The 27,006-nt window shown below is 29.3% G+C and overlaps 1 protein-coding gene across 9 annotated transcripts in view; it reads right to left on the reverse strand.

Annotated features, from left to right (window-relative positions):
- Nucleotides 1–979: 979 nt before the first annotated feature.
- Nucleotides 980–27,006, reverse strand: part of Usp20-33 (Ubiquitin specific protease 20/33) — a 130,978-nt gene continuing 104,951 nt past the window's right edge. For 4 of the 9 annotated variants that reach the window (XM_075371842.1, XM_075371851.1, XM_075371869.1 and 1 more), the window contains 4 exons: nucleotides 15,827–15,986; nucleotides 13,492–13,654; nucleotides 10,438–10,586; nucleotides 985–2,143 (listed from right to left, as the gene is read on the reverse strand). In XM_075371842.1, coding sequence (XP_075227957.1) covers nucleotides 1,986–2,143; nucleotides 10,438–10,586; nucleotides 13,492–13,654; nucleotides 15,827–15,986 — 630 coding nt within the window. In that variant the 3' untranslated portion in view covers nucleotides 985–1,985. Of the gene's footprint in view, nucleotides 2,144–10,437; nucleotides 10,587–13,491; nucleotides 13,655–15,826; nucleotides 15,987–27,006 lie in introns of all 9 variants that reach the window. The other 5 variants (XM_075371875.1, XM_075371911.1, XM_075371884.1 and 2 more) reach the window with 4 other exon arrangements.

The following is a 27,006-nucleotide window of genomic DNA, read 5'->3' on the forward strand; positions in this document are numbered from 1 at the left end:
AAACTGTATTTATCTACTTTAGTAAGAAAATATCAAATCAAATCAAATGTTTGGTTACTATTTTTTAATAATACTCTTGAATGAAATTTTGTGTAAAGTGTGATGGAGCTTCAACATGGTGGAGATGGGTCTTAAAACATAATTATGTGCTTAGTAAAGAATTATTGGATGATCTATAGTCTAACGATGAATAGGTGAAACAAAAGCCTCCAAATACTTGTTTGAAATGTAAGTGATACTAAAAATAACAACAACAATAGTTGTTCATCATATGATAAAATACAGGTAGACCACTGATATGTCTAATACCATTTCATCTTTAAAGGTACAGTATCAAGACTAATGTAGCAGTCATTAGAAATAAGGAACTGAACTGGCTTGGGCTTGTTCAGCCAATTAGGGAATCTGATAGTTGCAGTAGGACACAATTCAAGCCTGTAATAATCAGTAAAGGGACTAAGAAATAATTTACTGAAGACAAATAAAAAAAAGGGAAGTTTTTAATGATAGTTATACACATAAAAACTTATATGATCGAGCTACTGCTTCGGGGTAAGGAACTGGTTGTTTTAGCCTGTTTAATACTAAATCTAGTTTTCCTTGTCAATGCTACATAAGCTTTGTAAAACAGCAGTAGCATAACTGTCGGTCAACATACTCTATAACCTAATAACTTGGATATAAAGAAAATACTAATCTGCCGGAAAAGTTAATAAGTTTTTAAATATCATGTAATAAATATGTTTGTTTGATTCAAAATCAATTTACTCTGTAAAAAAAGAATGAAATCTAAGCGTCTGTTATAAAAGAGAAGTTGCTTGTATTTCACCACTCAGAAATTAATAACACTTAAATTATTTCCTTTGCAAATAATAGAACAGTGTAAAAAATTCAAGGATAGGCTCCTAAAACCAGGGCAAAACTCAATAATTATACTCAATCAAAATTTCATTTAATGTATATATCAGTATATATATATATATATATATATATACTTATTTCAAAGGATTATGCTCACTTGCAAGATGATTGACAATATCAGAATACAAAATATACAATCAAATTAACAGACTATTTATGAATATTAAACTAAATACAATATTTATATAAATATATATGATACACAGCAGATACTAAAAGTAATATTTGGTAAGTTTATAACAATATACACACGCACATGACTAACCAACCAAAACAATATATAACAATTTTCAAAAATCTGTATATGCATATATAAAATATAAACATATAATACTTAAAAAATTTTACAAATAATCACAATATCTTATAATGTTACAAGTATATTAATAGTGTACTTATTACATCGAATCATAAACTGCATTCATCTCATTATGATATTCCACTTAACAGAAAAAAATAAAATAAATAAATACATAATAAAACGGAATGGGCTGCATTTAATCTCAAATAATACAATTATAAAAACTATAAATAAAACAATTAAATTTCAAAAACATATATTTTCAAAAAATTAAAGGGAAAACAATCATACAAGGACAATAACACCAGATAAAACTTTAATATTTTATAAGTAATGAAATACACATTTATTAAACAAAATGACTGAATTACAAGAAAAGATTAAAACAATCCATAAAAACTGGATAATAGATGTGGTTCATAAATTAATACAGTATGTAAAAATTTATGAAATGTAAAATACTAATTAATAATTAATTTAATACTAATAACAACACTAATAATAAGGAAAAGGCTAGGAATGAAATGAATCACCATCATCAAGATAATAATACAGTAGTTCAATAATGTTGGTAATAACCATACTTGCAATAACATTAAATGAATCATTACAGTAACAATTTTAACAATAGGAAGTGGGATGAAAGGGTGGTGTTAATGGTACTTTAAGGGTATGCGAGTAATTAAAATATGAAAAGTCATAGTAAGATATGTCCATAAGGTTGTTGAGATGGAACTAAATGGAATATCTGCTGTAACATCTGTCAACAGATCTCTGTAGTACTATGGTTAACATCTGATGATGTTTCTATTCTGACATCGAGCAATGATAATAAATAATCAGAATCAGATTTACACTCAGGTAGAGGAGTGGAATGATCGCCAGCGGACATGAGTGTATGATGGTGAACTTCCATAGCTTCTGAAACAAATAAAAAATTGAAAATCATCAATAATAAATAAATTAGAAAACCAAGCCTAAAAACCTTTCTTCTGTTAAACACTTCCATGGTTAAAATGAATAAAAAAAGAGGAGAAATTAAGAACATAACATTTTCAGCTTTATTTAAACATCAGTAGCAAGTTTTCTGCCAAAACTGATACCAGAATTATCATTTGTTATCAGTTGAAGATGATACATATGTAGTTAAGGAGAAATTTCTCCTTAATCCCATTTTTAATAAAAGTACAACATTCTACGATCATACTAAAGTATCTAAATACTTCTAGACGTGTCAATCTGTAACTGCGTTATTACATAATATTTTACAAATAATGCATAATCATCTTAAAAACTTGTAAAGAAACTATAAGATTTCTTTCAATTTAAGTGATATGATACGCAATCGGTAATCAGTGAAAAGAAGAAAAATTCAAAGCGTAGGCTGTAATAAGGCATCGCAAGATCAATTTAATAGAATAATCAAAAGAAAAGAAGACTTTAAAGATAATAATGATAAATAATGGATATGCCTATTTGAAGTTGTGTTATATAGGTAAAAGAATGTGGAAAAACAAATAAAAATTTTGTTATTAAAAAAATAATAAGTGATCATAAATGGATAAAATCTACTGCATCACATTCAAATTTAAAAACATTTAGCAATGTTTTATAACTTCACAATATTTAGATCGCACAAACCTGGAAACAGCTCACTTTGAAGTAAGGTATATTATAAAATATTATTTTGTGTTATATCATAATTGTGTATTTGTACATGTCATAATAATAGTGAAATGAAAAATTTTCGTTTGGCTTTTTTTCTACAGCCAAACACTCCCAAATAATAACTTAATCCTTTCACTGCTAAATGTCTGGTTTTCCAGACATTTGTGTTTTATTCTTAAAATACTGATATATGGTTTTCAGGATGGTCTGATGTTTATGCACAAAGTGCTAACATCTGGTTTTCAGGACGCCGAGAATATAGATTTTTATGCAACATACGATGCATTTTTCATAACTAGTACCAGAATGTACTTGTCCACTGACCTACGTACATTGTTATACTAATATTTTCTATTAATTTTATGAAATATCAATGACCAAGTGAGTTTGCTGAGGTTCTTGAAATTTGTTTTTTTGCTGATTTCTGTTGTTTATTCATTGTTTTACATTGTAAAATAGACAATGAAGAGAAAGTCACCTATAAGTGAAAATACTGTTAGAAGAGAACTGGAAGAGGATATGTTAGCAATGATTTTTTGTCAGGTGTTGATAGTAGTAGTGACAATTCAAGTGATTATATAGATGACACTGACAACAATCCAAATTATAATCCTGAAGCAGAAATCAATTAACTATCAACATCAGGTAATTTCATAATTTATAAGTAAGTTTTCTTTACTGAAATTACCTGATGTTGATAGTTAATTGATTTCTGCTTCAGGATTATAATTTGGATTGTTGTCAGTGTCATCTATATAATCACTTGAATTGTCACTACTACTATCAACACCTGACAAAAAATCATTGCTAACTTATGATTCTGACTCTGATGATAATATTTCATTAACTCTTCCAGAACCACCTAGACCCAACGGTTGGCCACGTAAACAGCAGCTGATCGGGAACAATTCATCCAGTTAATCAGCAGATGAAACTGGATAGACAGAAGTTAATGAAGATAATGATCCAAGTTACAAACATAATCTTCAATTTAACAAACTCCCAGAGGTTAGACATTGCCATTACCCCAACTCAAAACCTGTTGAATACGTCTGATTATTTTTTACTGCTACCCTATTGGAAACCTTTGTCAAATATACAAATATTTATGCTGAAAATTTTATTAATGAAAATGTGCATCTTTTAATACACAGTAATAGGTCCAAAAGATGGAAACCAGTTACCCTACTTGAAATTGAAGCATTATTTTAGTTTTGATAAACTTGGGGATCAGCTGAAAGCCTGCAATACACCGTTACTAGTGGAAATATGACATTCAGTACATACCTTGGTTTGGATGGATGTTTAGTCATGACAGATTCCAAACTATTTCAAAATTTGCTCATATTGTAGATAAAAAAACTTGCCTAAACCACAAGAAATCAATTATGGTGCTTGAGCGTGGTTTCAACTATTGTCTGATCATACGAATCGAATGGGTAGATTTCATTATACACCAAACAGTAACCTGTCTGTTAATGAGAGCATGGTAAGCACAAAGGCACTTAGTCATTGCAATACTTACAAAAAGAACCATCACAGATGGGACGTAAAACTGTGGATGTTTTTTGATGCTGTCACACATTATTGTTTGAATTTTTTTGTGCACAGAAGTGCTAAAGGAGGAGAAAAAAGAAGTAAAAGAAAATGGATTGTGTTTTACCCTTGTAAATAAATTATTACAAACAGGAGGCTACTTATATAAGAGATATCATATATTCATTAATAATTTTTTTTATTTCAATCAAGTTAGTGAAGTATTTATATTCAAAATGCACATTTGTTACTGCAACTTTACATATGCAATGAAAAGGCATTCCACAAGATATGAAGTCAAGATTTCATGAAGGTAAAACTTTGTATAAAAGAAAAGGCAGCAGTATGCTAATGGTAGGGTTTAGACAAAAAAATCACAGAAAAAATAAGTTTTATATCAACTAGTTTTACAGCTGCAAATAAGAAAAGGGAAATTAGGGGTAGTAGAGTGGTTATCACAGACAAACCAAAAATGATAAGAGACTAAAAAAATTATATGGGGAGAGTGGATGTATCTGACCAGATGCTGTATGCATATTTATGTCAGGAAAACAATCATATTCTGGAAAAAAGTTATATTTAGTTTTTTTTGGCTGAATGATGTTTGACTCTTATATGTTGTATAAATACAACAATAAAAAAACCAATGGTGCCAAATTACTTTCATATCTAGATTTTACTATATTGTCATAGATGATGTATCAAAAGAATGGCTACAGCACAGGGAGGTGGGCCAAATTTGGTCATTTCTGCTTGTGCCAACCTACAGCAACAGCCTGGGCAAGTGGTGATGCGAATACAAGAATTATATTTGAAAAATTCTTGAAGAAAGACTGAAAAATTGCTGCTGTGTTTGCAGTGCATACAGCTGGTAAAAAAGGGGGAAAAATCAACGTACATGTCTATAAGGTGTTGTTCTACTCATCTTGGTTAGATCATGCAACAATAAATTTTCAAGTTTTTTATTTTATTTCAGTATTTTGTTTGACTTAAATATAATTTTGTGATTAAGTGGAAACAGTGAGAATGACTTGTTAAAAAAAAATCTTTGGGAAATTTTTTGTTTTAATCTACTGACTTTTAAAAACTTATATAAATGTATAAAACTATCGTGACTTTCACATAATATGTATTATAAGCTATATATTTTTCTAACTTATTTAAAATGACTTCAAACTGTAAAATTTCTGAAAGAAAATTTAGGTAATGAAACATTTTATTTGTAGTATAATATTTTTTGTTGTTCAATAAAAGAACATTTAGTATCAAAGAAAAAAAATCATTAAATTCAGTTAAAAAAATAAAGATTTATAAATTTTTTTCTTAAGTACAGAATAAAAAATATTTTTTAATATTTTTTATTAAAAAAAAAAATAAAAAATTTATCAAATAAAAAATATTTTTCAACATTTTTTATTTGCAAAGTAAATGTTATATTTAACTATTCTCCTTATTTTCTTCATTCAAGTATTCCTATTTTTCATTCATGTATTAGACCTATAATTAGAATTGTAATTGTAATTGTTGAAGAAATTAATCATTCATCTATATTTATTATTTTTGTAGAAAATATAGGTATAATTATTGAGATTTTGATGTCGAAGATTAGAAGATGGTTGCAATTAAGAAGTGTGTAGAGAAAGATTTTCGTGTTGATATTTTAGAGAATCCACATTCAAATGGTGAGTTTTTATCTCGTCTTATTTTATTTCTTTTTTAAATTACTATTGTGATTATTATTATTGTAATAATAATTGAACTTAGGGATATTATTGTTAGAGTAATTTTGATTATCTTTTTAATTTTTTTAATCTATTAGTTGGAGGCTAATTATACTTTTTGTACTAAAAAGATTTAAGTTTTATTTTCCTCATCAGTAAATTGATAGATAAAGGAATAATCAGATTACATCTATGAAATGTCAGTATCAAATTGCTGCTTCTAATCCAAGATGATGAGTAGCTGAAAAGTGTATTTTTATACATCGTATTACTGAGATTGCGAGGAATGTTGTTCCTACAATTACGTGTGGAATTCTGTTGTTAAAAAGAATGATGATCCATAAACTGAATCTGCTATTGTAAAGGTTGACTGATGATATTCTCATTTTTGTAAAATTATTAAGTATAGTCCTAGCGAGATTGTCAATATTAGTGATTTGTTTGATGTTGATAGTTTGTTTGATAAGATTCTGTGGTGTGCTCATGTTACTGTAATTCTTGATGAGATTAGGATAATTGTGTTTAAAAGTGGGATTTCTATCGGATTAAATGATTTGATAGATTTTGGTGGTCAATTTATTCCAATTTCAATTGATGGGGCTAATCTTGAGTGGAAAAATATACAAAAGAATGATAGGAAGAATATTATTTCTGAAATAATGAATATGATTATTCCTATTTTTATTAATGATTTTACTTTATTTGTATGATTTCCTTGGAATGTTGCTTCTCGAGTAACATCTCGTCACCATAATATTATGGACATTGTTGATAAAGTTATATCTATTATTATTATTATTATGTCATATTCCATATTTGGGTTCATTTAACAGTTCCTGTTAATATTGTTATTACATTTATTGATAAAATAATTGGTCATGGTCTTCTTGAAACTATGTGAAATGAGTGATTTTTTTTCATATGGTACTTCTCTAGAATAAAGTGTTACAAGTGTTGCAAATACATATGCTTGAATTATTGAGATTGCTGTTTCAAATGCTGTTAAGATTATTTGGATTGGCATAGTAATTACTAACATTTTTACTGACGATGTATTTCCTAATAGTGTTATTAGTAAGTGTCCTGCAATTATATTTGCGGTTAGTCGAACAACCAGTGAAATTGGTCGGATAATATTTCCTGTAGTTTCGATTAAAATTATTATTGGTGAAATAGCGGAAGGTGTTCCTTTTGGTAATATGTGTTTAAATATTTCATTTGTGAAGTTTTTTCATCTATATGTTGTAATTATAATTCATCTTGGTAATGCAATTAATATTGATACTACTAAGTGTCTTGTTGATGTAAATACATATGGGATTAATCCCATTACGTTTCTAGTTATAATAAATATAAAAATTGATATTACTATGATTAGGATTTCTTTTTGGTGAGTTATTGATTTAAATTCGTTTATTAGTTTTTTTCTATTATTTTTATGAGTATAGTTATTTGAGATTTTTTTGTTCAATATCATTTTGGTAAAATTATTGTTGTTATTAAAATAATTATTCAGTTTCTTTGTAATAATTTAGATGTTGGATCAAATGTTGAGAAAAGTCTAGTTATCATTTTCAGTTAATATTATTTGTTTTGCTTTTTTTTTATTTGATTTAAAAAATTTTTTTTTTATGTTTGTTATGAAGAATAGTTTTGTTATATTTATTATGATTGTAATTGTTGTTAATAAAATTAGGTTTCATACTATTGGAGACATTTGTGGAATCAAAATGCACATTTTATGCATTTTTTATTTGACAATTAAATGTTTTTTTTTTTAAACTAGCGTCTTTCATTAAGAGTATTCGATGTTTACTATATTTTGGTTTAAGAGACCATTACTTTCTTTCAGTCACTTAATGTTTAATTTTTTTTATGGTTTTATTCATTTAATAAATGATTTTGTCAATTCTTTCTATAGCGATTGGTATAAATCTGTGGTTTATTCCACAGATCTCTGAACATTGTCCAAAAAATACTCCAGGTGTTTTTGTCATTAATCTAATTTGATTTAGTCATCCTGGAATTGCATCTATTTTTACTCCTATTGATGGGATTGTTCAAGAGTGGATTACGTCGGATGATGTTACAATTATTCGAATTTGTGTTAAAAATGCTCGTGTGCCAATGTCTATTCCTACAGTAAATATGTGATGTGCTCATACAATAAATCCTAAAATTCCGATTGCTAGTATGGCATAGATTATTCCCAGGTGTCCAAATGTTATTATTTTTCCTCTTTCATTTGTAATAATATGTGAAATTAATCCAAATCCTGGAAGAATTAAAATATATACTTCTGGGTGTCCAAAGAATCAAAATAAATGTTGATATAGAATGGGGTCTTCCTCCAGTAGGATCAAAGAATGAAGTATTAAAGTTTCGGTCTGTTAATAGTATTGTAATTGCTCCTGCTAGTACGGGAAGAGAAATAAGTAACAGGATTGCTGTGATTAGGACTGATCAACAGAATAGCGGTATTTTTTCTATAGTTATTCCTTTAGGTCGTATATTCATTGTTGTAGAGATAAAGTTAATGCTCCTATAATAGATCTTAGTCCTGTAATGTGAAGAGAAAAAATGGTTAGATCTGCTGATGGTCCTGAGTGTGCGATTTGGGCTGAAAGGGGCGGGTAAATTGTTCATCCTGTTCCTGATCCTGATCCTACAACTGAGCTTGAAATTAGTAATGTAATTTATGGGGGTAATAGTCAGAATCTTATATTATTTATTCGTGGGAATGCTATCTCTGGTGCTCCGATTATTATTGGTACTAATCAGTTTCCAAATCCTCCAATTATGATTGATATAACTATAAAAAAAATTATAATAAATGCGTGTGATGTTACGATGGTGTTGTAAATTTGATCATTTTTAATTATTGATTGCGGTTGTATTAATTCTATTCGGATAATTGTTCTTCTTATTGTACCTAGTATTCTGGCTCAAAGTCCGAAGATGAAGTATAGGGTTCCAAATGTCTTTGTGGTTTGTTGAAAATATTCATTTATTTATTAAAAATGGGATGGCCGAGTTAGGTGATAAATTGTAAATTTATTTAAGGTTAATAACCTCTCAATATTTATTTGGTTTATATTCAATTATGACTCTATATTGCAAACATAGTGGTGCATTTATTTGCTAAGGCTTATTTATAATGATAATTTTAACTTTGAAGGTTAATAGTTTTTTTAACTTAATTTTTTTAAAAATTAAACTAAACATAAGAAGGATTTAATTTAAAAATTATTATAATTGGAATTCCTATAAGGTTTAGTACAATTGAAATAACTGACTCTTTTTTTACTATTTTTTTTACTTTTTATTTATTTTATTTAGTTATTGTTGGAATTATTATGTTTAGATACATATATGTTGCCATAATTGATGATATCAATATTATTATTGGCATTAGTGGGGCTGTTCAAATTGTTGATTTTATGATTATTCATTTTATTAAAAATCCTGTAGTTGGAGGTATACCTCTTATTGATAATGATGAAATTATTAAAGATGTTTTAGTTATATTTGTTTGTGTATTAATTTGGTTTATAAAGTTAATGTTATTTTCTTAAGTGTGTTTATCATGGTGATGTTGATTATTGAGTATATAATGAATAGTAAAATAAATTGTTGCTTAGAAATTGTTAACGAAAAAATTATTACTGGTGAGTTCTACTGTCTGTTCTACTGGCTACTGCAAATGACTATCAGTTAAAAGATTTATATTATTAAATGGTTAAAACCTATTTAAATGAAACTTATTGCTTAAAAAATAAAAATAATGGTAGTATTATGAAGATTTAATTTTACACTACATCTGAAAATATTTAGTTTCATTTACATCCAAAGCTTCAAACATGATGAGTGATTTAATGCAATAAAAATATTAACAAGAGTGGTAAATGTTCCAACAAAAATTTTGAAATAAGATTTTTTGTGAACTATTTAAAAGTATTTTTATATGAAGAATACAACAAAAGTTTTAAAATAATGATATGCAGCAATCATTTGTATATCACGACTGTATCTGTAATCAGAATCATGTTTGTGGAAGTAAGTGGAAGTAAAAGAATGAACCTGCAGCAACCAACTGATAAACATCATTCAATTAAAATACATTATTTTGATATTATATATAAACAATTCCTGTTTACAACTATTAAAAATGTTACAACGCTACTAAGAATAATAGTAATAATAATAATAATAATAATAATAATAATAATAATAATAATACTGCCATTTTGCTATTTATTGATTAAGAGTAAAGAAAATAGTACCAGTTACCTGGTGTACAATTAGAACAATCACCAATCTGAGCTGATTTAGCTTTCATCGTAGGAGAACCATTATTACTCCAGTGTCCACTAGACAAAGAATCACCAGCCTGTTCACTATTTGATCCTGACTGCTGATCACAACACGACTCTGCTGACCTATATAAGATTATCATAACTGATTTCATCGAAGTAGTTTATAAGAAAGTATTAAACTAAAAAATTTAAATATGCTGATAAACACACACGCATACAACACACATCAGCATATTTAAAAAATAATAAGAAAAAATAAATATAGCTCTTTCCATGTTGACTAATTTCTATGAATTGAAGAAAATTAAATAATTAGTTAAGTTAAATTAAAAGTAAAGAAAAATATCAAATAAGAGAGAGTTTGAAGATTCAACGACCATGGGTACTGACCATCTACATAGAAAAACTGCAAGAGAATTTTATTTGCAAGTAATGTAGTATTTGTGGGAGGCAGTAAAAACAGGCTTGAAGTGTGCACAAACAAAACATGGACTCCTTGCTCTGTTTTACATTACATTGCATTTTGTTTTTTTACATTTGGTACTTCTTATGTGATATGATTCACCAAACTTCTCCAGTCTACCTGATTTCACACCTGCAGATTTCTTTCTGTTTCCAAGAAATGACTACCTTAAAATGATGTTGTTTCAATATTATAAAAGATATTAAAGAAAATTCACTCTGGTACCTGTAGGCTCTATTCAGGAAAAATGCTAGGAATGTTATATACAGTAGCTGACACTATTCAAAGTGAATCTATCTAATTTATTTATATAACCTGTTAAATTAAATAATTTTAAAGAGGCTTGGTTTCTTTTTGGTTAGACTTTAAACTTCATTAGCTCAAAACTTTCTTAGTTGCTTATTAACTGTTTTAAATGTAATAAGCAGAAGAATCAGAATCAGTTTGGTAAAGTAAATTCCTGTTTAATGATGAACGAATGACTTTTAATGGATATTTGAAGCAAAATAAACTTCAAACTTAAATTGAAGCTTATTTTGAAGATCAATTAATCTTAATTGAATTAATTAAGATGAAATTAATTCATATTAATTAATTCAATTAAGATGAATTAATTTTGTTATAAGAAACATATATAAAGCCTGATTCACTATTGAATATTTTTCTGTGACTAATATCAATATAAACCAGAACTTGAGTTGAAGCTTTAGCTTTTTCAAAGGCATACTACATATTCTTGTTACTTACTACTGTTAAAATAAACTTCAGTAAAAGATAAAAAATAAATTAAAAATGAAATAAATTCATTACTTACCCAAATTAATAGATGGTCGACTGCTTAATTGAATTAAAAAAAAAATCATCCACAGGAAGCTACTTTAGCACATATGTTAATCGAAACATACTGTAATATTAACTAAACTACTACTTTCACATAATTAGACAATTAAATGATTTGATTATTAGAGTAGATTAGTTCATAGACATTAATAGAGTAGTTGAATATACCTGTTACCTGAGTTTAGTTCTCTTCACAAGTCACAGTGATTACTTTTCAAACAATGTCATAACATATTCTCTGATTATAATTCTCTCTTTTATAATTTCAGTGTGCTTCTTAAAAATAATGTTACATTATTGATAGAATTTTATGTGATGTTATATAATGTGATAGAATTTTTATGTTATAAAATTCTTAAATTTACAAACACAGTAATTCTTAAATTTATAAAAACAAAGTATTAAATTCTTCAAAAATTGTATGGTTCACTTCTGTATTGACTGTCCAGTCAAAAAATACTGGTCCCACTATATGATTACCCAAAACAGTACATCACACACTGATATAAACATCATATATTGTTTTCTCATCGGGAAATGGATGCTCAATCATCTGATGAGGGTGTTCAGTCATCCAGTACCTGGTGTTGCCCAAATTAATTTGTACAGAAATGACTTGTCTGTCACAAAATAAATCATTGGGTCTATCTGCCCACTGACAATGTTTTGAGAAGCCATTCATAAATATTAAAAAGTCTCAGTTTACCTGTTCCCTTAAATTGTTACATATTTATTGTACACTGTGGTTTCAAATTAAATCATGAATAATCTTATAGCAAGATGTGTATTTTTCCCCACTTTGGTGTGATAACTTGCATAATAAATTTTTTGGAATGGCAGAAATTTGTCTTTGAATATCAGCAATGGTCTAACCAGGATATTGGATAAATTCCTAACAAAAAGTAGCTTATTTTCATTTGCATTTTGAACAGACTCTGCTGTAAGCCATTTTTAACCAATCACTTATGCTACTCTCTGTTGGGAAACTAGCGTTCAAAGATTTTTCCTTAAATGTTTGACATGTTTCTTGAAAGGATCCAGACTCCACATAAGCTTCCATTGTAGCAACCTTTTCTTCAATTGAATAAGACATTTTGGAAAACACAACTGCAAAAGAATATAACTATACTGCACTGAAGCATAAACAGTTTACAGCAGACAACAACTGTCAAGCGTAAAACACAATCAATGGCACTAGCAGTGACAAGATGACATTCAAATAACTGCAGTTCCAGCCCGCTCAGTTCTGTTTTAATTTACTCGTCCAGTATAACATGATGAAATTTAACCAATTTTTATGATAAACAATCCTGATTTCTTTTGTTTAACTTTGAGTTCAGTAATTATTTGTACTTCCTGTCTTTGGTATGTGATCTTCTGCTTCAATGAAAGATTGTTCTTTATATTGATGTACGTCCATATGGGAAATATTCATAATGAATGACATTATTCCAGTAGTGTAACTCATTAGGATGCTTAATTGAAAATGATACCAATTATAACATGCACATGAATCATACTTTTTTCCTGTCAGATTCTTACAATATGTCTCTATTTCTTTAAATGTATTGCCTGTAAAAAAAATTCTATTTTCTTTATATCAACAATCGCAAAAAGCATAAAACATAAACTCACACTCTTGTAACTTGAAATGAAAGAATGACTAACAAAACATTATTTGTAAGACCTACAATAGTTAAAAAATAAATAAATAAAATAACTCACCTGTTTGTATATGTGGTTTTATTGTTGGGAATAGGCTGTGAAGGAGTAGAAACAATAAGTAATGGCTGACCATTTAGCAGACGAAACTGAACTTCAGGTCCACCACCGTAAATCCTATGAAAGAATTCCCATTGATCCTTTGATACCTGCCTGTAATCTTTAACTGCAATAACAACACAGAAATATTTTATGAGTTACAGAAAAAAAAAATATTAAGACAAAATATATTATGGCTTCATTGTCTTTATACAAAATTCTAGGTTGTTGTAGTAAGTCAACTAATTTATAAAACAAGAAAACAAAAAATCTTCTACATCTTTTTACTCTTTCAAATGAATTTGTAGCATTTTCAAAAATAAACGTCTTAATTTTTTTTTTTCATTAAAAATATTCTAGTCCTAATTTCTTAAATTATATTTTAATAAAGTTATATTTGTCCAAGAAGTCAAAACTCTTGATATCTTACTTCAGCACTATTTATTTATCTGACTAAGAGTCAGTAACAACATCAAACAAGAATCACATTGAATCGTTAAATAGATTTCATTAACACAAATTCAAGGAAATGTTATAATTTTTAATTTACCAAATGTCAGTCCAAGAGAATTGTAGTTACTGATACCAAAGATCCAAGAACTCTTTTTTTGCATCCTGAAAACTTGTCCTGACCTAATGAAGTAGCTGCTGGTAGATACAATTTACTCTAGATTATAGTAAAACAGGGATAATAAAGGTTTAATTATGAAAAGCTTAACGATTAAGATATCTCACAATGAAAGTGTACGGTTTGAGGTTGTAATTAATTAAATCAATATGATCATTCAATGAAAATTTATCACTTGGAATAAATAAAGTATCGAATCACATTAAAGATGAACTATTTAATGCAATGAGGGTCAGTGTATTGTTTTACTGTTAGAAATATCAGTAAAGAATTTATTAGATTGTTTTGTTTCAAAAATATAAGCATGCAGGAGGGTCTTTCTGAAATTTTCCTGAGGTTTACTGGTTTTACTGGGAATTCTGCTTTACCTCTAATAAATCACCGATTTAAGATAAATGATCAATTATGACTCTATCTGCATTATGAACAAACAACTATTTGAATAAGTTCTTTATTATATTTCAAAAACAGTCTCATAATCGGTGGATTGATGAGACATACATCTCTTGTCATCATGAAGTCCAAATCTCAACATGATATTTTTTTCTGCGGCTATAGAAAGAAAATTACATATCCTGTGAAAGTTTGTGATTTAGACTATTTGTGTGAAAGGAAATAGAAACTATTGGTTTCATCATGCCAAAATTGATCCCCAAATGTAGATGGGGGTTACAAAAACATTTTTGTGTCTGCCATCCTACAAATGGTTCCTCTATAGAAATTCATTAAAACAGATAACGTTACTTATGTTTCTTAGTTCAAGAGTAAAAATTACTAAAGCACTAAACTTTTTTCTTTCCTAGAAACCTTATATTACCAGAAATTGAAATGATAGTATAAAGTGCCAACTTGGAATCAAGGCCTACTTATTCTCATTTTTAACTTTAACTCTTGAACAATTTATACTAAATGACATGTTTAGTTGAAACTGTTGTTAAAATGGAGACTACTAAGTATATTATTCTTTTAAAAAAAATTGCAATTAAAGTCAGCCATGGGAAAAGAAAATGAAATGTTTACATATGATATTGCATATTGTTTAACATAATCACGTATTACATCATTCTTTTTAATACATACATATTTATAAATCAGTTGATGGATGTTGACAATTAATTGTGATCAATCGACTGATTGTAATGTTCTGATTTATACAGAAATCTGTTCTTTTAATTTAAACCTTCTTAACTGATATTTTTATACTAGTTATTATTATTTCTTTGTGTGCTAATGCAATATAAATGTGTGAAAAAATATTCAGTATCTTGAATTAATATAGCCACCCAGGTTTTTTTTTTTGAAACTTAATTAAATCTAAATGAAAAAAGAATCAGATAAGTCTGCACTTAGTGAAACCTTATGTTGCTATTACTCATGTTTGTAAAAATTATTTGGCAATATTTTGACAAAACTGAAATTTTTTAACCTGATTATTGCCATTTTTTATGCGTTACAAAAAATATGTTGAAATTATATCAATATCTTAGGCGGTGGCGTTATGAACTGCCAATAACAGAATGGAATGTTTTTATTTATAAACTCCCGTAAGAAAGTCACGGGTGTATGCTACTCAGCAGTCTCCATTATACATGTCAAGTATAAAAATGTACAGTAGGGTTTTTTTAAATAAAATACATTATTGTAATCGAGTAATTATATTGGTCAACATACCTTGCATTACACTTCCATCACTACTGCATGTTGCTAGATGTGAGTTGTCTATTGGACCAGGAGGATCGTTTGACCAGCCTTTAACATAACTGTTCCAAGATATGAACCACTGCAATGAAACAGCATTCATTTGCACCTGCTGACCATTACTGGACATTATCTGAAATATTTTTTTATTTTTGCTACTGAGTAACATGTCTACAGAAATTTTAAACTGCAACTGTAAGATTTTTCTTAAAATTTTAAAATTATTTATAATGATGTAATAATTAAAGTGAAATACGGGTTATGCAGCAAATTCTTTATTTCAGCAGCACAATATTTTAGAGTTACATTCTCTAAATTGTAATAAAAAACCACACAATTACCCTCAAAATATTTACATTTTTATCAAAATAAATAAATAAAATCTACAAAAAGATTACAAAGTAACAAATATATTAAAACAAATTTTTTACTTAAGTTTGAGCTGTTATAATTTTACTTTGATGATGGTCATGGTGGTAGTGATGATGATAATAGTAATATACATGTGTGTGTTCAGTTTCTGATTATTTTATTTAAAGACTTGTTTAAACTTGTACTTGAAAAACATTTATATTCAAAGAAAATTGAGGGAAAACAGTTTTCTCACCCTGTTATTTGGGAAAAGCAATTGCTTAAAATTTGAACAATTCTGTAAAATATGCAGTTAAAATATTTATTTGTAGTCAAAATCTTTGATAAGGATAAAGCCCTTTTAAATACATTTCACACTGCTTCAATAATTATATCATTGACAGTGATAGTTAAAAAACTGTTAACTCCAGCTACAGCAATCGATTGAAATCACTTTTTTATCAGTAGTAAAGAGATCTAAAAATAAATTAAAAAATATAAGTATAAATAGGGGTGGTTAAAAAGAAAATGAAATTATAAATGAATTTTAATACATTCATATAGTTTAATACAACTACAGCTAATGAGCATAGCCTATTCACAGAGAAAGTAGACATCACTTCTCAGAGATAAAAATATTAGTAACTGATTATTATGCTCACTGGTCTATTACATAAATGAATTCCTTTGAAATTAATAATTTTTTCTATTAAATTTTATTTTTTTGTAGAATATGCAGTTGAGTGAGCGAGTGTGTGAGGTATGCATATACAGAAGAACATTTTAATAACATTGAGACTGATCATATCTCACAAAATTTGGACATGCCTTTTTTATCAATTAAAACTGCATTTGAAAGTAAAAATATTTTAAAAGTTACTAATACACTGATTCTATGGTTAGTACATCCATAAATCAAAAAGTGTCATTCCAGATTCTACAATGAGGGCATCCACTGTTGTTATCAGTCACCTGACTTTTGTGATATCATTTGATTTCATCATTTTACTTCAAAATGCTTATCTTTTATAACTATTCTAAAGTGACAAAGTTAAGGTAAAAAAACTGCCAGATCCTTAAATTTGTTTCCTTACAAAAACATCCTGATGTTTGAAAAATAATTCAAATTATTTGGTACATTATAGGATTGTAGATAAAACAACATGTAAAATTACAAAATAATATTTTTGTACTAGCTAGGATCAATTTATACTTGTTTAAATCTGATTTTTCAAGAAATGTGGTTGACAACTGTTATTTCCTTTATAAGCTAATAAAAATCTACAAGGACACACAAATGTGATTTTAATTTTAATCAGAACATGCTGATTATTTTACTATCAATATATTTTTATAATCCAGTAATATGGTTAGTAGAACTGATGTTGGAAGTGTGATCAATGGTTAAATTGTGCTCTGAATTTTGTAAACATTTTTTAAGATCAAATTTATTTTGCTATACTGAAATAAAAAACTGAATCATTATGTCAAGAAATACAGGTTAAAATAAATTTTTATGAGCAATTCACACTAAAAACACATCCAATTGTAAACCAGAGGTTGAAGTAGTGGATAATTGTGAATTCTGCACAATAAAGATAACATCAATTTATATTTAGACTTTAACTGTTGCCAACAATTTAACCTAACTGCATTGTTTTTATTTTTCTTATGACTAAATAGATTGTAGATAATTAATTGTGTAATCTAAAAAGAAATAATTTATCAGTTTTTATTAGCTCTTAATGATGTGTTAGGTTTACCAATTAAATATTATTACATTCATAATATTTAATCTTGTATATTCTTCTTAAGTCCTTTCTATTATTTTTATTAATGTTATTCCTTAAATATTTTGTAATTTGGCTTATATACTTTTGCTACATTTATTTTTATCATATACATTAGTAATTTTTCCTATTATTCTACTGTGCAATTGTGTTTAAGGTAAGAACTATTACTAATATCTGTGTTATTTTTCTGCAATTGTATTTTTGTAGAATAATCATGGTACTTTTTATTCTGTGTTTTTTTATAGATTTTTTCTACAATTTTATCATCAAAACCATTAAATACCATTATATTCGTTTTATGTCATCTATTTCTTTAATTTATTTTTACTGCTTTTTGTATAATGAATAGCTCTAAAGAATTCCAGAAAATTGGAAAAATTCTTTTTTAATATATCCCCTTCACAAAAAGGTAATAAAACAAACATCATCCACTACAAAGGAATTTCACTGTTGTCAGTCCCATACAAAGTTTTATCTACCTAGAACACCACCAACAAAAAATACAATCATCTCATGAAGAACACACATATATATATATATATATAAAAGGAGTTGGTTTCCTTGAAATGCAAGATTAAGGACCCCATAGGTAAACAAAGACATCTAATTCAGCAAAAAGTTCCTATTTATTGCAAGGGTGGTTTTTATGTTTATCTTTTTTTTATGTGTGACTGCTCTTGTGGCAGTATGAAGAAACCACACATTTCTATTGCACAAATCCAGCTATACAACTTCTTTTCTGAAATAGCCAAAAGATTTGTTTTTTAATAATTTATCGACATCATGGCAAATAAAAAACATATGTTGTCAATCATTATTTAAAGTTATTGGTTATCAAAGATTTAAAAATTTCTGTTTTTTTAAATAACTTTTAAATCTACACCCAATATTAAGGCTGTTAATTGTGAAAATTTACTGTGCAAGTGCTACTGAATACAGATTTAAAAAAAAAATTGAAGAATGTTCTCATTGAAAATGTCTATTGAGATGCGCTTTTGGTTCCATTAGTTGTATATCGATACTAAAATAAGTAGCAAAGCATACATTGTGGAGCTGTAGATAAAAAATCATTACAGTAAGTTCATTGCAGTGAAATGCTAATAAAATATTAAAACATTTTATCAAAGAATATTTTGTGATCATTTATAATAAAAAAAAAAAATAATATCAGATAACAATATCAGTAAAATGTATTAATAACACTTTTTTTTATAAATACATTGAAAATTGTGATGGCTGGCTGTGAAACCGAGCTGAGCAGCTTCATGGAGCGATAAATACAGAGCCTAAGTTCGATAAATGAAGCTGAAATAAAAAATCACAATAATAAGTTCATCGCAGTTAAATGCTAATATTTATTTTCTTAAAATCGCTCAGTATAATACTTAATATTCTCACAAACATGAAGATATGAACATGTCGAGGGTCTAGGAGGCAGAGCCCCCTGGCTAGACAGTCTAGTTTACAATAAAAAAATCACTGTCATATAACTCTGAACTGGGTACTATAAAACTGTAATCCTACCAGAAGCACTATATGGGGCAGAATGCCAGCACTTTTTTCAGAACAAGAAATAGCAAAAGTAGAAAAAATAATTTTAACAAAAATTTTCGGACCAAAATGTGAAGATAGAATTTAAAAATCTAAAAGTGAAAAGAAATTTACAAATACACAAAAAAAATAGGGGAACATAATCTTTCTTTCTTTTTCCTGTGTAGCCTCCGGTAACTACCGTTTAGATAATACTTCAGAAGATGAATGAGGATGATATGTATGAGTGTGAATGAAGTGTAGTCTTGTACATTCTCAGTTCGACCATACCTGAGATGTGTGGTTAATTGAAACCCAACCACCAAAGAACACCGGTATCCACGATCTAGTATTCAAGTCCGTGTAAAAATAGCTGGCTTTACTAGGACTTGAACGCTGTAACTCTCGACTTCCAAATCAGCTGATTTGGGAAGACGAGTTAACCACTAGACCAACCCGGTGGGTTAGGAGAACATAATCTGAAAAGGATTAAGGTTTTATAGACCAGTATACAGAAAGAACAACCAAAGAGTGATAAAATAAATATTTAATTTCTACATAAATAGAGCCACAAAGACCAATTGGTTTAAAGAAATAGAAGCAGATCTAAAAACATTAAACTTTTCTAAGGATCTGTGTAAAGACGAAGATGAATTTAGAAAAGTGATTTGATTTGAGAATCTAATCGCTTATCTGGGGGTTGCGGTGATATGAAAAGGGTCACAAAATTAGCCTACAACTTTACACATAAAAAATGAAATTATTTAATGAGAAAAAATAATTTATTATGAACATTTTACTTACAATTATACACATGTAAAGAAAATAAATTAAAGAGATGGTTGTGTTTGTTTTTCATTTAAAAATTTCTCCATATGTGGATCTATCAAGGACATTCAATAATTAATGAGACAAATTGATGTAGAGAAAAAACAGTTCATTCAATGACAATGAAACGTTTTTAGGGTCAAGTTGGTAACCTCGTGAACACATTTAATCAGCTGCTTGATCATAATTAATATTATATATCATTTTATGAACATTTTACCAAATTCCAATTTGATTTCCTTGAGTGCTTTTGGATATTCTGCCATCTTCAGGAGGGGTATAATTATGATTAAATTAAAACTTACATAATTAAATTATATATATAAAACAATTGATCGTCATTTTGTTAGATAACAATTCTTTGACTATTACAATATGAGTCATTTTAGTCATTTTACAATAGGAGTCAATTTGGCTTAAAACTTTAACTTTTGATGAACTTTAACAAAATGACAATCAATTGTTATATGTGTAATTTAATCATGTAAGTTTTATAATTTTAAATATTTCAATCATAATTACACTCCTCCTGAAGATGGCAGAATAGCTGAACGTGCTCAAGGAGATCAAATTGGAATTTGGTAAGCTGTTCTTTAAGTTATATATAATAGTTATTATACCAAACAGTGTGTTAAAAAAAAACTGAAAAAAAAGAAAAAAGAAATTAATATAAGCATAACCTCTTTTGTTGACTTCAGAATGTCAGCACCATTTGAGATGTGTACATCAGAAGAGCAACATTCAGTGATAAGATTTTTGTTATCAGATGTGGAACCAGTGGAAATTTACTCAAGAATGTTGAAACAGTATGGTGAAAAATTTATAAACCGCAGTAATGTGTATAAGTGGGTGGAAACAGTTTAATTTGGGTATAACAAGTGTGACTGATCTCCATCACTCTGGAAGATCAGTTGAAGTTTTGACTACCATGATGCAAAATTACATAAATATAAATGTTCTTATTCGTGAAGACAGGTGAGTCAAAATTTCCCAAATTGCTAGTTTGTGTAATATTACTGTTGGAACTGCACATTCAATCATTCAGGACAGGTTGAATTATCGCAAAATGTGTTCAAGATGGGTTCCAAGACAGTTAAATCAAGTCTGTAAAGACACCTGCATTCACATTTGTTCTGATCTCAAAGAATGGTTTGAAGCTAGAATTTTCTACATCATATAATAACCTGTGATGAAACATGGATACACCATTTTCAGCCCAAATCCAAACAGCAAAGTCCTGAGTGGAAAATCTGGATTCGTCCACCAAAAAAAAAGTTTAAAACTCATACATCAGCTAGTAAAGTGATATTGACAACCTTCTGGGACTTGTAAAGTCCAATTTTTAGTGACTATTTAGAACAATGTACCGTGAACTGTGAGCACTATTCTAACATGTTCCAACAGAAAGTGAGCCAGTGACAAGGCAAAAACATCAGGGTGCTCTCTCAAAAGGTGTGATTTTCTTGCATGACAATGTGCACCTCCACAGTGCTCACAGAACAGGAAAAAAGGCTCAAGAAGTTGGGTTGGGAAGTATTGCCATATCTTCCTTACAGTCCAGATCTCATCCTATCCAATTTTCATTAGTTCGGCCTGCTCAAAGACTTTTTAAGAGACAAGAAGTTCGACAACAAAGCGTTCAAGCAGTACACAAATGGTTAAGCAAGATAAAAACTTCTATGCTGTGGGATTCAGAAAGCTCATGGAATGGTGGGAAAAGTGTCAATTGTTGTAGGAGACTATATTGAAAAGTAGTGTAAGTTTCATTGTCATTGAATAAATCAGTTTTTCTCTAAGTCAATTTGTCTTGTTAATTATTGAATGCCCCATATATATTAGAAACACACAAAAGCTAACTGTTTTCAAGTGATAAAAGATGATTCCTATATTTAGTTTTTAGCGTAGCCATAGATGAAAACAGCTTTTTACATAGGTAAGACATGGTGAACGGAATTAATATTTTCAATGCTTCTTTGATTAAATTTCTCTATTTATTCCTATGAGCAAGTCAAAACGTATCTAAATCTTCAGATGTGAATTGTAATTGCACAGTTTTATTAACTGTCATTTCGATGAGCTGGTTGTGGACCTCAACTGGTAACTTAGTAACTACATTTTCACTAAATGGATTTAGTACTACCAATCTCCTTGGGAAATCATTTTTATCTTCTGGGAAATACTTTGTCAGCTAAATTTTTAGCTCGTGCAAATGTGTCTTCATGCTATCCACACTGTGGTGAATAATAGTATTTTCTTCATCCAAATTTTTCTCAGTATAATCGGAGGTGAGTGAAAACAAACCAAAATTTTTGCTTTGAAGGCGAATAATCCAGATAAGAAGTTTCTTAATGAAAGTATGAACTTTGTCATTGATAAAATGTTTTTATTACGTCCTTGTAAATTCACAATCAAGTTGTATAAATGTGAAAAACCATCAGCTGAGTAAGCCAACAGCAACATATATTCATTATTCTGTAAAGACATTAAGAATAGCGTTTGTTTATCCTGGACAAATATTATTATTAATTCATCTCACAATCCCAATAACTATTTTAACACTTTCCCCTGTGATAACCATCTGATTTTTGTATGGAAAAGATGAGGTTTTTATTTTTTTTCATTTCATCACATAGTTAGAAAACAGCCTATTCTGTAATGGTAGACTTTTATTAAAATTAAACATTTTTACAACTTCACAAAGAATTTTTTTGAGATGTTCCAGCATATTTTTGGTGGCAAGAGTGTGTCTGTGAAGGAAGCCATGCATCCATTCCACCCTTGGTATAAGACAATTGTTTTTCGTTCTTTCTTGTTATTGCCTTTGCACCATCAGTGTATAATGCAGTACAATATGTTCAATCTATGTTATAGCTTTTAGTAGCCTCATAGAATAACTTCAAAAAGACATTGTCCTGTTGCATAACAAAGTATTGATTTGAAAAACAACATATTATGTCCCTATCGCATTCACATCTCACAAAACATAAGAAGTGAGTAAAATGTATGCCTCATCTGTTGATTCATCAAACTAAGTACTAAAAAATTCACTTGAACTCGTTGCTGAATTATCTGATCGCGAACATTGACAGCCATGTCATAGATCTGCTGCCTTGATACTGTGCTGTTAGAGCAGAATTTTTAAAAATATTTTTGTTTTTCTATGCCTATTAAACACTTGACATTCAATTGCAGTAGGATATGAGGTTTTCTGCTATTATATGGGGTTTAGACATCTTGGTTACTCTTAATGCTATGAGATAAGATGCTTCAAGTGTACCTTTATCAGTACGGCTTGATTTACAAATAGACCCTAGCTGATTTCTCAAAGTACGTAATTTTCTTCTGAAAATTCCAAGGGTTTGCTTTTATGATCCAGATGTTTAATTTTCAGGTGTTGATTTCATGATTTCATCTGAGAGAACTTGAAAGTAAACAACGTACTGTGGCTTTCCAGCCAATCAGGTAAAACCATAATTTAAATAACTGTCATTGTACAATAAAAATATGCATGGTATTTTTGCTGATGTGAGAAGTATGCAGGTAGTTAAGTGAATTTCATCCAATTGCCATATTACATAGTTTCTTTCTGGATTTAGGTATGTTGGCCAGATTTGGTTTAATTAAGGCTTGTATCCGGAGTAAAGGGCCATTGATGATGTGCACCACGTCTTGTATGTCTGGCCCAAGTACGAAGCTGAATGCACGAAAGTAGTTACAAACCTTGCGAAGATCAATTCTGGTTTTGATCTGCAAGTTAATTGGAAAACCAAAAGGGAATGGAACATAGTTGCTGGTTTCCTTAGATTCCTAGCCCTGCAGAGGATGGCTGAGGAGGTCTGATGCTGTTACAGATAGAATAGCAACCCGGGTGGCTAGGAACCCTCTGGGTGCTTACTTCACCAAGGTAGGCATTTGACAGTGAGCTCAGATTAGCCGAGATGTTTGCAGTTAGGATGAGAATGCATTGGTGAAAAACTCTGTTATGGAACTGTGGTATAGGAGGGGGTATAGGCATTGACCTCACTCCCAAAAGCAGATCAGAGCAGAGAGAAGTAGGGTAATATTTTCATTAGAGGCTTATTAAATTTGTGAATCTAGTTATTGATTTTTAAGTATATTAAGAGGACTTTGAGTAAATTAAATTGTTAAGACAAAATTGTCATTGTGATCAAAACTTTGTTTTGTTGGTATGAAGATAGTATTTTTGGTGTTTAAAGATTCAATCAAGTAATGATGATATAAGTGCATAGTCTAATTGAAGTTAGATATAGGAAGAGTTTTTGTGTGAAACTTATGATGTTAGAGGAAGGCGTGGGGATCTTGCTGCTGCAAATTGGTTAATTTGATAGTTGAGGGTTTAAGTTATGGTAGGTGGTCATGGTTGGAAGAGGCCATATGAAGGCGATAGTAGGTTGTGTAAATACACTGATGGAAACATCTGCCAAGACATTTGTGATCGGTGGTATTTTGACAGAAGCCAAACTGATGACTGTGTTACAAAGTTTAGAGGGTCTAAAAGATGACCTCTGGTAAAGCCCAACAGGTCTAGGAACGGAGGGGGTGATGTGGTGACTGGGATCATCACAAGGTGGGTGTGTCTTCCCCTACGGGTGTCAGTATGTTATTGTACAATCTTTTCTTTATACCAATCAGTTAACTGAATGTAGATTGTTCACTTCGTTTTTTCACAAATTTATCCATTTTTCATAAGAATCTAATTGAAAAAGAAAAAAAAAAAAATGTTACACCATTTAACCACACACTAAAAAACTGAAACCTCAATTATTATTATTTTCAATGAAACTATGTTTTTAAATATTTAAATACAAAGCTGCAAATTGCTCTTCTTTGTACACTTCATACATACATGTTTATACCTATTGCTATTAACACAGCTAATAGTTTTAACTAGGTTTCATTGGGTTACGGTACAGGGTGGTTGGGAAATATTCATTTATTATTATTTTTTATTTTTTACTTTTTGGGGAGTCTTGGAACTAAAATGATTGAGAATCACTGGTCTACATTGTTGAAGTTCAAACTAAATGTGAGGCTCAGCTGATAAATTTTGCACATGTATATATGGCATGGGAATGAAATAAGAAATGAATAAAAATACAATACCTTACCTATAAAATGCACTACTTATTTTTCAATATAATCCCTGTTTACACTGATATACTTTTCCCAACAAGTGACAAGTTTTTGCATTCCATCACCGAAACATTCTTCTGGCGGTCTTTCTCAAATCCAAGTGGCCACAGCTTCCTTCACCTCATCGTCGGTGGTGTAATGATTACCTTCGACATCCCTCTTGAGATGAGGGAAAAAGTTAAGTTGCACAACAAATCCAGTGAGTATGGTGGATGCAGAATAGTCTCAAACTTCAGTTTGCGAAGTACCCATAGTGCACAGATTTTTCAGTAATCCAACTGCTCGATAATCTGGCCTACTCGTTCTTTAGATATGCCTAACTGAATAGCGATGCATTGCTGGGCGATTCACCAGTCACTTTGAAGCAAACTGTCCCCCTCCTTTTGCTGTTTCTCATCAGTCACAGAAACTGGTCATTCACTGCGGGGTGCATCCTCAATTATTGCTTTTACCAACTTCACATTCGTGAAATTTCAACACCCACCTATTCATAGTACTTCTGTCAACAGTTTAACTACCATACACCGCTTTTAAATGATGAAAATTATCGTAGGATTCACATTTTCTGCTGTTAAAAATCTGATCACTGCGCGTTGTTTTAACCATGTTGAAAAATTGGCCGTACTCACTCCATTTTAACTGCTATTAAAAACAAAACCGGTAAATGGATTTCAATGCATTATCGCAGGTTTGTAGAGGGGGATTTTAGCTATCATGTGCTGCCATGTCCAACTCAATAGTACTTTTTGTCTCCGTGTAGCACGCTAATGTGCAAAATTTATCAGCCGAGTCTTGTAGTATACTGCACTTTATGCAGTTTTTTTCTTGTTTAACCTCCAGGAACACCATTAGGTATTGCTTCAGAGGATGAGAAGAATGACAATTTTTGTAGCATATGAAAATGCCATGCCTGACCTAGATTCAAACCCAGGGCTTCCGGATGAAAGGCTGAGACGCTACCACTCATGCCACAGAGGCCGGCAACTGCACTTTGTGTAGTTGAGTGTACTTAACTTCACTAGTTTATAAAAAGAATCCAAATAAAAATTTCAAAGCTACTTTTTAGAATTTCACTATAAATATAATTCTAATTCTATACAAAACCATGTTTTCAAATTTCTGTAACAAAATTGTTTATACTATTAAGAAGTAATTTAAATTAAAAATAATTATAGGAGCTGGAGATATTTTATCCACTGAAATAATTAAAAAAATTACTTGAAAGAAAGGTAAAAATAAAATCCATACTTTAAAGTTTAGATGTGAAACATTTTTTTGTTGAAATGATTGATTCAAGAGAAGGAAAGAAAGTTGTGTTTTTCACAATCTTCATTATATTTCTTGTTTTTAAGTTTTAGAAACTTATAACAGCTCAAACTGACACACAGCTTGATCAGACTACATAAGATCATTGGATTAAACAAATTAAAAAGAAAAAATATAATTTCTCTCAAAAAATAGTACTGAGATAAATGAATAAATTAAAAATACTTTTTT

Source organism: Lycorma delicatula, chromosome 1 (genome assembly GCF_047948215.1).
Source record: "Lycorma delicatula isolate Av1 chromosome 1, ASM4794821v1, whole genome shotgun sequence".
In the NCBI taxonomy this organism is placed as follows: Eukaryota; Metazoa; Arthropoda; class Insecta; order Hemiptera; family Fulgoridae; genus Lycorma; species Lycorma delicatula.